This window comes from Lampetra planeri, chromosome 11 (genome assembly GCF_965212315.1).
Source record: "Lampetra planeri chromosome 11, kcLamPlan1.2.h2, whole genome shotgun sequence".
NCBI classification, from domain to species: Eukaryota; Metazoa; Chordata; class Hyperoartia; order Petromyzontiformes; family Petromyzontidae; genus Lampetra; species Lampetra planeri.
The window spans coordinates 5369199-5384550 of NC_136117.1; the positions used below are offsets into that span (position 1 = coordinate 5369199).

Genomic DNA, 15352 nt, shown 5'->3' on the forward strand with positions numbered 1-15352 from the left:
CTGTGAAGGGCGGCATGGCAACACGAGGGGGTGGGTGGCCAACAGCACGCCCGGCCGCCTTTGTCTTCCTAGTGGTGATGTTTACACACCACACCAGGTACTCATTTGAGGCCGAGTCGACCTAGGGGAGGGGCCCATGACCAGTTTAGATAATCATCACTGGTGTTGGCCGCGAGCGGGAAACGAACCCGGGTGGCCGGGTTCGTGGCGCAGCATAGCGCTAACCCCTGCGCCACCGCTCCCCACACTTACACGTACGCACACACGGCATCTGCGGCAGTACCTGTGACAAGGTCTTTCCACTTGAAGGTGCCCACGGGCCGGCCCTGGATGACGTAGCGCGTGATTGGGCTGTCGTTGTCCGTGCCAGGGCTCCACGCCACCGTCGCCGTGTTGGCGGTGACGTTCTCGGCGATCACCCCGCCCGGCGGGCCGGGGGGCCCTGCGCCCCAAACAACAACAGAGGTCAGCGTCACAGGCCACGTACGGTCCCTGGCCTTGCTCGTCCCCAAGCCGGATCTCGATGTCTTATTGTGAGGCTGGAGGTGTCACGGTTCGGTTCTGGTTCGGCTCGGCAGAGATATTTTATCTTCTATGAATTGATATAGTGCCTTAGTCTGAGGCGCTTTGCAAAAACTATAAAATTGCATGTAAGATGATATAAGTTAAAATAGAGACTGGTGGTAGAGATATGGTGACAGTAAGGAGGACTGGTGGGAGGGGTTCAGGAAAGGTTGGGGTTGCTGTAGTGATAGGGGTTGGGGTTGGCATAGGGGTAGGCATAATGATAGGGGTTGGGGTAGGGGTTGGGGGGTAGGGGTTGGGGGGTAGGGGTTGGGGTAGAAGTTGGGGTAGGGGTTGGGGTAGGCATAGTGATAGGGGTTGGGGTTGTGGTAGGCATAGTGATAGGGGTTGGGGTAGGCATAGTGATAGGGGAGGGGTTAGGGTAGGGGTTGGGGTAGGGGTTGGGGTAGGCATAGTGATAGGGGTAGGGGTTGGGGTAGGGGTAGGCATAGTGATAGGGTAGGGGTTAGGGTAGGGGTAGGGGTTGGGGTAGGGGTTGGGGTAGGCCTGCTCGTATCTGCGGGGCCGGGGCAAGGAGTAGCAGTAAGATGGGCGAGGGGAGAAGAGATGGGGGTTGTTTTAAAGGAGGAACGGAAGCAAGCCAATGAAGATGATTGTTGTATGTGCAGTGGGAGTTTGTTCCAGTGAAGGGGAGCAAGAAGGGAAAGGGATAGCCAGGTGAAAATCCGCCCACATCCAGAGGACGCTGCGTTGGCCCAGATCGCATATTCCAGTGGAAAAAGGGGTACAATTGGCCACTGGTGGTGAGGTACTAGAATTACACCTGATTAAAAGTGATTGTGATACAGAGCGTGCACCAATATAACAAAGACAAAGATCACCCGTATAGCCTGTAACATACTGTTAGGGCAAGTGCTGTTAGCGAGCACCAATGAAAGCCGGCAGGGCACACGAGGGGGTGGGTGGCCAGCACCACGCCCGGCCGCCTTTGTCTCCCGAGTGGCGATGTTCACACACCGCACCACGTACTCATTTGAGGCTGAGTCGCCCTAGGGGAGGCCCAGAACCGGTTCAGGTAATCGTCACCGTTGTTGGCCGTGAGCGGGAATCGAACTCGGGTGACCGGGTTTGTAGTGCGGCGCGCTAACCGCTACACCACCGCTCCCCCACAAGCACTCTCACAGATGCGCGTAACCAGACGGATTCGTTTGAGAGAGCGCCCCCCCCCCCCCCACTTCATGCTGCTGCGTCTCGGAGCGCTTCACACGCGACGAGCGACTTGCCTCGCATGTCAGCTTTAAAAAAAAAGTTTTCAAAGCTGACACCTCCAGTGGCAGCTGTCCCTGCGCAGCACAAATGTCACTCAGCACTTGGCCTGAAAATGGGCATCAGTTTGGCAGTAGGGGGGGGGCGATGATCGCTATGTATAGTCCCAATTGAAACCCTCCTCCTCCCCCCCCCCCCCACTCGTTTAAAGTCTAAAACAAAACAGTTTGCAGCTCTGAGACTGACCAATTTAGGCTCCCGTACGCACCTCTGACGAGCAGTACTGCATGGGCCATCACACTGTCAGCTGCAGTGTGTGCCAGGCAGGTGTAGTTTCCAGCGTGGTAAAGCAGCACGTGTATTATCCGAATGTCTCCCGTGTCCTTGTCCTTTAAGGGAAAGGCAGAGGGGAAAAAGAATGAATTCGTGTACAGCCCCACAAATGCCACAAAACTCTTTCTCGGCTACAATTCACAGCCCTGTTGGCGATGGTGAGAGGTTCATTCACTCGTGACTCACATAAACCGATGGAGGTATTAAAGCACTACTTTTTATATTTCAAAGTCATGGAGTAAAGTGCCTCCATGTTCACGTGGTCCAAAGCTAGGCTAGAATTGACAGTTTAACAGCAAGGACCAGTCTTCCCATTAGGAAAACAATGGTTTTAAACCTCACCATGTGATAATCAGTTTCTCATCCACTGAAGATGATAGGCCAAGATATCTCCCCAATCAAGATTATAACTCGTTACCTTCTAAACTTGAGCACTCCTGCCACACCATCACTTGTCATACTCTGCGTGTATTTACACTATATGAACAGAACAAATGAACACAGCATATTAAATATATTTGGCTGTCCTATAAACTACCCTTGCCACAGAAAAGTGGACATTCCACCACCAGCTCAGGAAAGCAAATTGAGATGAGCGTCATGTCAATTCAGGTAAGACTTGCCAAATTATGTTTGCCTGGGTTGTTAGCCCAGTGTACTAACCACTGGGCCACTATTACCCACGATTATGCATATATACACAAAGACAAAGGCCCCCTTTATAGCCTATAGAGGCTGTTGGTTGGGGCAAGTGCTGTCAGCGAGTGCCTATGATGGCCGGCATGGCACACGAGGGTGTGGGTGGCCAGCATCACGCCCGGACGCCTTTGTCTGCCCAGTACCGATGCAAACACACCGCACCTGATACTCATTTAATGATGAATTGACCTATTGTATGTACAATGCAGGTTCAAAACCCCTTGCCACTGATATTATCCGTGGCAAGGAATCAGACTCGAAATACTGGTCTCACAGTTCAGTGCACGAACCGCGACTGTTCCAGAGCACCCCAAAGACCCAGACACAAACATCACAAGCAAAGCTGCCTCTTCAAGGACCTCGGGTCGCCGGGTTCGTAGCGCAGCGCCGCTAACCGCCGTCCCACCCGCTCCCCGCCACACATGCACCCAGACCACAGGTCCGCACCGCTGAGATGCGGCGGAAGGGCGACTCGGGCGACACGGTGTCGAGGGGGTATCCATTGTGGAGCCACAGGAAGGCGACGTCGAGCGTGCGGTCGTGCGACACGCGGCACAGCAGCGTGGCGTTCTCCCCCACGGTGACGCGCGTGTCCTTCGGGGCCAGCTTGATCGTGGTCGCGTCTGCGTGTGCGGTGAGAGGGGGGGGGGTGGAGGATTGTCAGGGGTAGGCATGGTTACACCGCAGTGTTCGCTCGTACACAGAATAAATATGTCCCCGAAACTACACCACGCATGAGCTAATAATAAAATAGCAGCAAGCAAGTCAAGAGGCAGGCTGTCTTTGATGTACTGTATATAAGAAGTGTTAGACTATTTTAGCTGGAATGGCCGATTGAGCGAAGCAGTTTTTTTGCAGGGAAGGCCACACATTAAAACTTGCGCGATCTAACCCATAAACCGTTGATTATGAATGATATTGGTCGCGAAAGTCTGCTACGTGTTAAACTGACAGTCCAAGACCGTCAGCAGCGGTAGCAGTTACCGGACGCCACAGGGTGGGGAGGCGCAACCAAACGAGCAACGACAACAAATTAATTACACAAAAACCATGCTGGAATTTACCGCAAACAGGACACACAATAAATAGTGCTTAAAAATAAATAAATAAAAAGATCGCCAACAAACCCTGTCATAACAGAGCTTAGTTGTAGCATTCATAGCAATTGTGGCAAACGCAATCCTGCCACAAACATGCTAAATAAGGTCAATTGGAATATTAAGATTGTTACACAAATGGCACTTATGGAAAAAAGGCACTTATGAGCAAATCATCCTGAATGCGCCGGATATTAGAAGCCATGCAGGATTTTGAGACAGGGCAGTGCTTGGATGGTTGCCTGCCACACAACGCCAGGTCGCAGTGGGCTGCTGTGGGGCCATGCTACATTGTGGGCAGCAGGGCGCGGTGCGGCAAAATCCATTGTTGCACTGTGGTTCACGTCAATGCCCCATGTCGTCACCGGCCAGCGGAGGTAGAGTACGATCCAATAACCCCCACGAGCCCCCCCTCCCCCCCATCCAGCAGTGGATTGACCAATCAAAAAGCTGCATTGAAAATAGAACCACCATGCATGAAAACAGACACTCCTCATACACGCACGGTCCACAGGTAAGACCACGCAACGGATGTGTGGCATCGGCCTGGGTAAGGGTGAGGGGAAGCGTAGAACTGGCATGCGTGGGGGGGCACCTTTGACGAGCAGGGTGAACGTGGCGTTGGCCTTGCCCAGTTTGTTCTCAGCGAAGCACGTGTAGTTGCCCTGGTCCGTTCTGCGCAGATCAGGGATCACCAGACTCCCGTCTTCCAGCACGGACATCCTGACGGACACGGCGACACGGTCCCTATCTGTCATCGGCCTTCGTCTCCAGCAAAAAGCCAGCATGATGAATATCACTGCTGGAGGGTAGACTCTCAACATGCCCGTTGTTGTCACTGTTAAAGTCATTAAGACGCTACTTTAACGTGGGTTTCATCGGTGTGCTTCACTCAGTTGTGCATTTGCTCATTTAAATCGCCTACACTCAGTAACTCACTCAGACATGCGCTACCGGCAAGACTCATTGGCTCAGTTTAACACGTAGGCTTTCGCGACCAATATTATTCATAATAAAGTTTTTTGGGTTACATCGCGTAAGTATAAATGTGTCGTAGCCCTCCACCACCCGACACAGCCAGTAAGGTTTTTGACAAACAAAACGCCAGAATATTCTGGCAAATTGCCCGATGATGCTGGATGTAATTACCAGCGAAACATCGTACTCAAATTGTAAACGTTGTGGATGTACTCTCCAACACATGGGTGGGCTGAAGTAGTAACTAATTGGCGCGTTGTTTATGTGACAAACCTTCCTGGCTGCGTCGGGTGGTGGAGGGTTACGACATTTATACTTACGAGATCTAACCCAAAAACCTCATTAGTTCATTCACACACTCATTCATAGTCTCACTCAGTGACATACGAATTAATTAAATTGCTCACACTCTACAATTCAATCACTCGCTCATTCAATTATTAACACACACATATCCACTCACTACACTCTCAATAATTTATACACTCATTAATCAATTCAATTACTACCTCAATCAATTACTCATACCCATCCACGCACTCACAAATCCAACCATCACAAAAATGCAAAACAACTGACAAACACTGAAAGTGCGTTCTAAAGCGAGTGCATGTTTCAGAATCACAATATTTTCAGAATCACGACATTTATGTATACTGGAGGAATTCGGATGAGCTATGAAGCTCTTTTTCACAGATGTCCAGTAGTTTCACAGATCATGTCCAGTGTTTAGTCGCGTGATAGCTGTGACAACAGTCCACCCCATGTGGGGGTGTCGTCAAGAGGCGGCCTTCTTTCCCGAGAGGCTGCAAGCTCGGAGAAAGTCCGGCCGCGAGCCTCGATCAAGCGAGGGCATGCGCAGACTCACCGGCTGTGCACGTGCAGCAGCTCCGTCCCACGGCTCCAGGTGATGTTCGGCTTGGGGGCAGCCTGGGGCAGGCACGGGACAGTGGCCTTGCCCCCCAAGGCGCTCTGGACCACGCGGGATAGCGGATTGGGGTCGAACTCTGGTTTCGAGGCTGTAACGAAAGGGAGCGTCGAGCGATTAAACATCTCTGCCAATATAAAAAACCTTGTGCAGGCCCGGCTTGCCAACGCGCCGCCGGGCAAGTGCCAGTGAGGGTTATTAGACCGTACTTCGCCACGCTCCGTCAGTGCTGGTTGGAAGGTGGGGGAAGTACAAAGCTCTGCTGCCAACAATGCATACACAGCACTTGTGTGACTGCAGGTATTCATCTTCTTCGTTCTTTCGGTATAGTCACGTAGAAGAGAAGTAATAAAATAATAAAAATAAAACATAATAAAATAATTCTCACGACGTTTCGGCCACAACGCAAGCAGCTGTCCTCAGGTGAAAACCAGGTCTGTCGAGGCGACAGCATTCAGACGCTGTCGCCTCGACAGACCTGGTCTTCACCTGAGGACGGCTGCTTGTGTTGTGGCCGAAACGTCGTGAGAATTATTTGATTATGTTTTATTTTTATTATTTTATTATTTCCCTTCTACGTGACTTTACCGAAAGAACGAAGATGAAGCACTTGTGTGGTTTTTTTTTGTACAGTGGTCGCCCATTCGAGCACTCACCAGGCTCAAAGCCTACTTAGCTTCTGACGTCTGACCTGACAGAATCAGGCACATTCTGGGCGATTTTGTCATAAGCTGCAAATGCTTTAATCACTCATTTATGTACATTCGTTTGTCCGTTCCTCAGTCCGCTTTCCCTGGTGAGGGTCGCGGCGGCAGCGTGTTGAGTAGGGCGGTCCAGACCTCCCTTTCCCGGGCGACAGACTTTAGCTCTACATTTCTATACACTACTATCCACTACACGACTGTACACTACACTACTATATACAGACTCTAGCTCTTCCTGGGGAATTCCCAGGCATTCCCAGGCCAGCCGAGCGACATCGTCCCAACCAGCAGAGTGTCGTGGGCCGGCCCCGGGGTCTTCGCCCAGTGGGACATGCCTGGTGGAGTTCATCAGGGGCCATCCTTACCAGGTGCCCGAACCACCTCACTTGTCTATAAAGATGATCTGTTATAATATAAAAAGTCAATCTTCATTCCAAGCAATGGGTGGTGCTCGTCTCCTTTGATGATCATAAGCCAGTGGTGGCAATTCCACATTCCTATGACAATGTCTAGCGTTTGTATTGAAGGACCACTGGTGACTTCCCAAAAAAGGATACACATTGCCGTGACCCAGCAGGGAAGATGATAGGGAGTTGATTTCGGATTTGAACAAATTACCCTGTGATTATAAGTTGGGCTCTTCAATCACAGTGCCCCATGGTAAGATAAAGACATTTTATTTACGCTAAACCCACACAGAAAAGTGAAGAAATGCAAAAAAGCTGGTCAACAGCGAGGTCAACAACCTACTTGCTTTACTGCCTTAATTATATACAAAAACGATCTACTGGCCAACTCATTGCCCACAAGGTGAGTCTGTCTTGCTTGCGCGCTTTTTTGTTATCCTTCCCCCACACTTCCGATCAGCATGATTGGCTACATACGGTGCGAAAGAAACTCAACATACTTGGGTTCCGCTTCACATTTACAGCATTCAATCTACACCAACTTTTTTACAAGGCCCCACCCCTTCTGCCTAGATTTTTAGTGGCACTGAGCTTGACTCCACACCTCAAGCGTCATGGCAATATACATCTGAACTAATGTGCGCGTGAGTGTTCACATGCCACAAATGGAATCAGTGGACAGCTTATTATATAATAATTACCTGTTATTAGATAATTCCATCTTTCCCCGGTGCACCGTGTTATAGCCTCCACAATGGGCCGATCTGAATTTGAGGTTGCAGGACTATGGGCCTGCGCTGTGCCGAGTGACGGTCACGTCACAATGAACGCCGGGGCCACGATGCGGTCTCAACGCTGCATCCTGACCGAGACTGGGGGGCGGGAGAGGTGGGGGGCAGGAGGGGGGGGGGGGGGACTCACCCAGCACCCTGAGCTCCGCGTTGGAGTAAATGATGCCGTGTTTATTCTCGGCGACACACTGGTACATCCCCGAGTCGCCGACGCTCAGGTTCACGATGTTCAGCTCCCCTTCGGCCACCAACACCTTGCCCGCCTGAGGAATAAACGGAGGAGAGAAAAGCACCCCGTTTTATCTTTACGCAGAGAGCGCTAAAGCCATTGCACTCATAGTGGTGAAAAGCCCAGGGTAAATATTGATGATGGTAGCGAAGCGATTTCAGGTTTAGCAATCGTTGTATCCAGCTGGCTGCGTTGCAGTTTGACAGCTCCATTAGTTATTAATCAAAAGGTCATGAACCCAGCTCTCAATAGGGGGTTGATTATGAGTCTATTGTTTTTTTTGTGTAGTTGACGTAACATAAGAACCATGATGAGAAAAGTCAACAAAGTTCATTGTACCAAATATATACATTAGAACACCATTTCAGTGCCCAGTACTCCGGGAACTCAGCTAATGTATTCATTTATTTTGCATTTGCAGTGATATAATATGTATTTTCAGGCACAGGAGCTCCCCCCCCTCGCCTCTCCCCTACTTACGTGTGTTGACTTTCTTTAGCGCTGTATGTAGCTAAGGTGCGGGGGAAGGACAAAAAAAACTAAACACAAAGGATGTCTCTATGATAGAGATGTTTAGTTTTTAGTTAACAGAGGGGGGAAGAGGTGGATGGGGATGCCTCCCCGTCACCCACGTGACCTCCCCGAGGGGGGGGTGGCAATCCTCCTCCTCCGTGCTAAAAAGCTCCCTGCTCACCGCCACGGAAGCTTTTTGTCAGCTCAGCAAAGTTGGTGGCTTATATAGCTAGCAAATTTTCGCGATCCTGCTCTAAACATGGACGCGCATTAGCCGAGTTCCTTGAGTGCTGGACACTCAAGGAGTGGTGTTCTAATGCACGCGTTGGAAGTGTGTCAATGACCACCGTATAAATAAACTATACCCACTGGCTCAGGAACGCAAGTGGATTTGAGTGCAAAGTTATTTCAACTTTTATCCAGTGTAAGAAATGTTAAAATTCCAGTGAATCCCTTTTTTAAATCCTTTATATTAAGTTTGCGTGCTTGCTTGCTTGCGTGCTTGCTTGCTTGCTTAGGACTGTGCAAATCTTTCGGTCGTTTTTTAACCCACTTCCCGTGATCCAATCGAGCTGACATTTTCCACACAGACTCGTTGTGCCAGACAATTATTGTTCGTGAAAAAAAATTCCCAAAATTTTACACTTTTTAGGCAAAAAAATGGTTTTACATATATTCAAATAGAACGCATTCATGGCTTTGGCTGAACGTCAGAGTGTAAGAGCCCAGAGCGTAACCCCTCCACAGGCCGTGGCGGAGTAGCGCAGTTGGTAGCGCCCTCGCTTCCCATAACAAAGGTCGCGGGATCGATCCCCGCATCCTCCACAGGCGAATATATTTTTAAATCCTTTATATTAAGTTTGCTTGCTTGCTTAGGACCGTGCAAATCTTTCGCTCGTTTTTTAACCCACTTCCCGTGATCCAATCGAGCTGACATTTTCCACACAGACTCGTTGTGTGTGACAATTAATTTTCGTGAAAAAAAAATCCTAAATTTTACACTGTTTAGGGAAAACAAATTAAATATGTAATTACCAATTGCTTAATGGTGGCAGACAATCATCTGACCCATAAGTGGCAGCCATCTCAAGCCAGAGGACGAGAGGACTCTAGCCGCCACGCATATAAAGGATTTATAGTGAAAAACTTAGTTTTTACGGGTTTACTTGTTTCTCTCTCTACTATACATAATTTAATTCGTGCATGGATTAAAAGCACTGGATGTGATTAAACAAACGAGTGAATTCATAATGATGTAGTGAGTTCAACTGAGTCGCAGAAGAAAGAACCAAGAAGATGAATCCCTGCAGTCACGAAAGCTTTAAATCGAAATTTGAGTAGCAGACGTTGGAGGTAAAACATTTATTTAACTCCAACACACGGGGTAACTTTCCCCTTAACAGAATAACAACCTACGGTGGTGACCACCAGGCTAACTACACTAGTTACTACACTAGTTACCACCACCAGGCTAGCTACACTAGTTACAACGTAACTGCTACTACGGACCGGGACCAACAGCTTTGGCCCGGGTTCACGTGTTGGAGACTCGTTGAACGGACAACGTAGACTAAGGGTTTCTTCCAGGATGAACAACAACCCTGGTCCCTCTCGGGACCCGGCTTATATTCTCTGCGGCGTGGCTGGCTCCACCCTTGGCCACGCCCACCTTCTAGAATCCTCAGGAAGGATCTGGATCCCAACCACGTGACCACCCCTAGCCGCCACTTGGGGCCTCTTTGTAAACTTAACTGGTCACGTGTCCTCCCGGGTCAACCAGAGTGCCATGGCCTCGAGTAACCTCATCCTTTGGCTGGCACCCACACACCCTGTCCTGTAGGGTTGGCACTGCACGCAAAGCGTGATGCAATCTAGCGCTATCAATCAGTGCTCACGGGCCCCTCTAGGGCCGGTACGACACCCACACCATTGTGGTTCCGCGATGTCGTTACACCGCACGCCGTGCCTCTCTAGGGCCGGCACTGCACCCAGCACGTTGACATCCTGCGATGTCACTACAACAATAATTAAAATTAAATCTAGAATGAAAATTAAGTTATTCATATATCCATAAAAGCCTTAAGTGAGAGTCAGGATGGTTCTGCATGGTGATGTTTGGCCAATTAAATCCAGAATAGTTTTAGTTTGTTTTGGGAGGTAACCAGGGTATCAGGAGGCAATCCACGCATAACATATGACAATGCTCAGAGTCTAAACAGGTGGGTTCACAAACCCACCTGTTGAACCCAACACCGCTGCATTGACGTATGATTACCTTGCAGTGCATCAGGTTTGGGGATTACAGCCGTTGTGCCATTGAGCCCACTCAAATGTGTGAGCAATTGCCAAGGATGTCGCCATGCTGTAGGTCAGTTGTTCTAAACCTTTACTGCAGCCTGTATACCTTTGGTTGTCAATCGTAAACAAATGTATAATGTTAATAAATACATAGGTTTATTGAAACAAAGTAGTTGCACTTACATGCTCGTGCTTAATTTGTGTTTTCTATTATTTACCTTCTAAAAAAATCTGGCATGTCTCGCACCCCCAGAAAGGGCATCTCACAGCCCCAGGGGGTGCGTACTCCCCAGGTTCAAAACCACTACTGTAGGGGTTTCATTCTTAGTGAACATCATATAATTGGTTTTCCACCAAAGTTATTTTCTATTGTCCACCTTAAAGAATATTGAGAAAGTGTATATGGAAGAGTAGTGAATGCATGTGTTGGTGAGTGGGTTTCCAGGTGTGTGGATTGATGGATGGGCAAGTCAGTGGGTAGATGAGTGAGTAGGTGAACAGGTGAGAGAGTTAGTTGGTAGGTGGGTATAAGTAATTGTTTTAGAACTGCTTTTTGTATTTAGTTTGTTGCCCTTCCCCCGCACCTCTGATTAGCACAGTTGGCTACGTACGGCGCAAAAAAAAATTCAACACACGTACGTACGTACGTGATTGGAGCGAGCGAGTGACTAAGTAAGTGTTCATACCAGAGGGGCGATTGGCTCCCCATTCTTGAGCCACTGATAGGTTGGTGCAGGCCTCCCCTTGGCTTTGCATGTCCAGTTCAGGTCCTGGTCCACATCTGCCATTATGTTGTCCAGTCCAAACACAAACTCTGGCCGAGCTGTAGGAAGAGGAGACACAAACAAGGCACCAATGTCTCTGTAAAGTAATAAATAGAATCACATTGTTGCGAGTACTGGTAGGAACCACCTGGTTCCACCAGCCCACAGGCGATTATTGTGTCCGTCCGTCCGTCGTGCATCCAAAAATGGGAGGGGTGGGGGTGGGGCTGGGTGGAGAGGGGAGGGTGGGGAGGAGCTGGGTGGGGAGGGGCTGGGTGGAGAGGGGAGGGTGGGGAGGGGCTGGGTGGGAAGGGTGGGGTGGGGAGGGTCTGGGTGGAGAGGGGAGGGTGAGGAGGGGCTGGGTGGGGAGGGTGGGGCTGGGTGGGGGGTGGGAGGGGTGGGGCTGGGTGGGGAGGGTGGGGCTGGGTGGGAGGTGGGAGGGGTGGGGCTGGGTGGGGAGGAGCTGGTCACCCCGTGGTGCCCTTATAAAACTCAACGTTTAACCTACTCACGCCGGCTTGTGCCCGCCCTCACAGTCGGCCATATTTGCGGAATACACCACGCCGCCGTTGACCCTGGCCATTGACCAAGCAACCCAACGTTCCTACCAGCTCCCTCCGCAGGAATGTGTTTATTTGCTTCATGAAGGCTGGTTCACATTGTAACAGTGCTCGGCTCACAATTAGAAAGCTTAAATATCAAATCTCAGAAAGGTGTAACCTAAGACCATCGTCTCTCTGGGGTTGATAGAATTAAGTGTGACAGTGGATGTTTCGCGAAAGAACTCGCTACTTGCTCAGGACTGCAAAAGAGAAATAGGCACAAAACAATGCTCGCTTTGAGTACGAAGACACTGACATTAAATATGATTACATGTGATGACTAACACATGTGCCTGCCTGGGTGTTTCTATGAGCAACATTCCAAAAATCGCAAACTAACAATAATTATTGGTGATGCTGCGTTGGCAGGGGTGCAAAAGCACAAATAACAAAACAAACCTCGCATTTGTCAATAACATTGCCTGAAAAGTAAAACTAGACAACACGTGATGTTTTGGACAAATGGCCTTTTGTCGTCACCAAAAATGAAAAGCTCATGATGGCCAAAGCTATTTATGCCACCACCTAATGTCCACAACTTCCTTCTGCAAAAAATCCCTTTCACCGTTATGCGGTCAACATCAACCCCGCAAGCACCGCTCTCAACATATCAACATCATCATCACCCCCCCACCCCCATTTGGCATTTGCTCTTCCACTCGGTTGGTGACCTCTGGGTGCCACTCCAATGCTCACTCTCTGTAAGATTCCCTCCTGCAAACGTCCCAACTCCTATCCCCAACCTTCCTTCCCCTCCATTATGCACCTTTCCTGGCACATTCTCACGTGCATTCACAGCATTTAAATACCTAGCACCGATATAAAATCAATGCCGCAGCATTCGCCCAGTGTGGAGGTTCACTCTCTAACGCAAAATGTGTCTTAAGCAGCACTTGCTGAGGCCAACTACTCTTTTATATTTTCCCAGGTAAGGCTCACTGAGCTGTATAGTAATTCTATTTATTTATTTATTTTCAGAAGCGACCTGGCCACAAATGATAGCTCAACGAAGTGGCTGATCATATGAAAATTTAGAGCAGCCAAATATTCTAAACACGCGTTTCTAAATGTGAAGAGAAAAGCCAGAGGACCCGGGGAAAAATCCAAGCGACTGCAAGGAGAGAGACATGCAGACTCCAAATATAAAGACGTCAGGGTCGGGATCGAACCCACGTCCTCCTGAATACCAGGCAAGGGAGTTAACATATCGCCACTCGTGGGACATGGCAGGCGTGTCACATTGAATAGATTAACTGATTTCGACCGATTCTTATGCTCACCATATTTATTCATGTGTGAGAATAGATTATTTACTAAAGGAGACAAAACAAACATAGAAACAATGCAAGTAAAGTGATAAAAACGTGATTTTTTTGGTTATTTTCGAATAAAATTGCTGCCTGAAATAATTCACCCCCATGACTTGCCATGGGGGTGAATCACTAACCCCCTTCTGCGAAGGTTGTCTTGGTTATGCCGTGTAGCTGTCTCTTGCGTTTTCTGGTTGTACCGTGCGCTGTCTTGCATGTCTGTCATTTTGCTCCATGCGCTGGGAGCTTCCCGACTGAGATTTAAACTGAACACAATCATATTCAGTTCCTGAAGGAGCTATCGGAATGCAAAGAGAAACGGCAGACCTCGTGCCGGTAAACATGCAGTACAACGTTCACATCGGCGAGTTATTAAACGCTTAGTATATCGGCCCGTGGGGCGGCATGTGTCAATAACACGGCAGGGGAATCTCCGCTCTGGTGATGGTATCACCGCGCCGGCAATGACAATGGCGATCACATCACACTGCTAATGACGATATCGGCGCGCTAACGATTACATCACTGCGCAACCGTTGAGGACTCCGCTGCCACTAACTACAACAATGCCACGACGGCGATTACATGACTGCATCGACAATATCATTACCACACAGGAAAAAAAGGGAATGACAGTGATGACATCACCATGCCGGTGATGATGACCTCACCATGCTGGCAATCGCATCATATCACCAGTATGTTTGTATATTGAACTTCTTTTGCACCGTATGCAGCCAACCATGCTAACCGGAGTTGCGGGGGAAGGACAACAAACTAAACACAAAAAGCAGTTCTAAAGAAATTAGTTTTCAATCTAGATTTACAAGTGCATAGTGGCGTCCTAATATCGGATGTAAGAACATTCCAGACGGCTGCAGTGATGATGACATCACTACGCCGGCAATGGCATCGCCGCGCTGGCAATGACATCATGTCAATGTTGACGATGTCGTCGACATCACCACGCCGGCAAAGACATCACCATGCCGGTGACAACGACATCGCCGTCGCTAACCCCACCTTGTACGGTGATGCGCCCCTCGGAGAGGACGCTGCCCAGAGCGTTGGTGGCATTGCACACGTAGACTCCCTCGTCCTCACGGGTCACGTCCGCCACCTCCAGCACGGCGGCACTCACTGAGAGGCGCGTGCGATCCGGCAGCCACCCGTCCTTGCGCTGCCACGAGATGCTGGGCACGGGGCTGTGAGAACGAGAGGGGAGAGGAGGAAGCGAGAGAGAGAAGGGTTAGGGAGTTAAGGGTGGCAGGTAATGGTGGAAGGTGGAGGGGATGGTCAGGTAAAGAGCAAAGGGATAAAAGAATGAAGAAAAAAAAGAGAAAGTGGGTGAATGGAGAGATGCATGGAGGCAGGGATGGAAAATAAATAGGGATGAGTAGGAGGAAATGAGAGAAATCCACAGGGATGTGGTGATAGGGATGCTGATGAAGGTAGCGTAAATGTAGTGGAGGCACATATTTTATTAAACCAAGCACCCTTTGCACGATACACACTCTTCTGTCGCTCGTTTATACACAACTCTACGTGGTTTGCTATTCTATACACAACACTAGCCGTCTAACGCCGACGGCGCTGAACCGAGATACCGTCTAGCAGCGCAATGTCGAGTGAGGACGACAGCAACAATGGCAACGAGACGACAGCGCCGATGGCGACGATCTTAAACAACACGACGGGAATCCCACTCCATAAGACAGCCCCGAGCTCTCGCTCGGTGCCCCCTTTTATGCTCCCAGCGTGGCCTCGCTCTGCCCCGGCCACGCCCCCTCTCTAGAACCTACCAGCAGGTTCCCGGGCTTCCCCCACGTGCCCTTTCTGTAACCTGTCCCCCAGATGTCCCTTCTGCTGTATCACGTGGCCTGCTGCTGTCAGGCTTGTTGTAAGCCG

At 49.6% G+C, this 15352-nt stretch overlaps 1 protein-coding gene across 2 annotated transcripts in view; it reads right to left on the reverse strand.

Moving 5' to 3' along the window:
* Positions 1–15352, reverse strand: part of LOC144721227 (contactin-2-like) — a 120131-nt gene that overhangs the window by 19050 nt on the left and 85729 nt on the right. For both annotated transcript variants that reach the window (XM_078598673.1, XM_078598674.1), the window contains exons 9-16: positions 14468–14649; positions 11455–11591; positions 7859–7991; positions 5767–5917; positions 4516–4643; positions 3271–3446; positions 2060–2180; positions 284–442 (exon numbers count right to left, since the gene is read on the reverse strand). In XM_078598673.1, the coding sequence (XP_078454799.1) occupies positions 284–442; positions 2060–2180; positions 3271–3446; positions 4516–4643; positions 5767–5917; positions 7859–7991; positions 11455–11591; positions 14468–14649 (1187 nt within the window). The remainder of the gene's footprint in view (positions 1–283; positions 443–2059; positions 2181–3270; positions 3447–4515; positions 4644–5766; positions 5918–7858; positions 7992–11454; positions 11592–14467; positions 14650–15352) is intronic.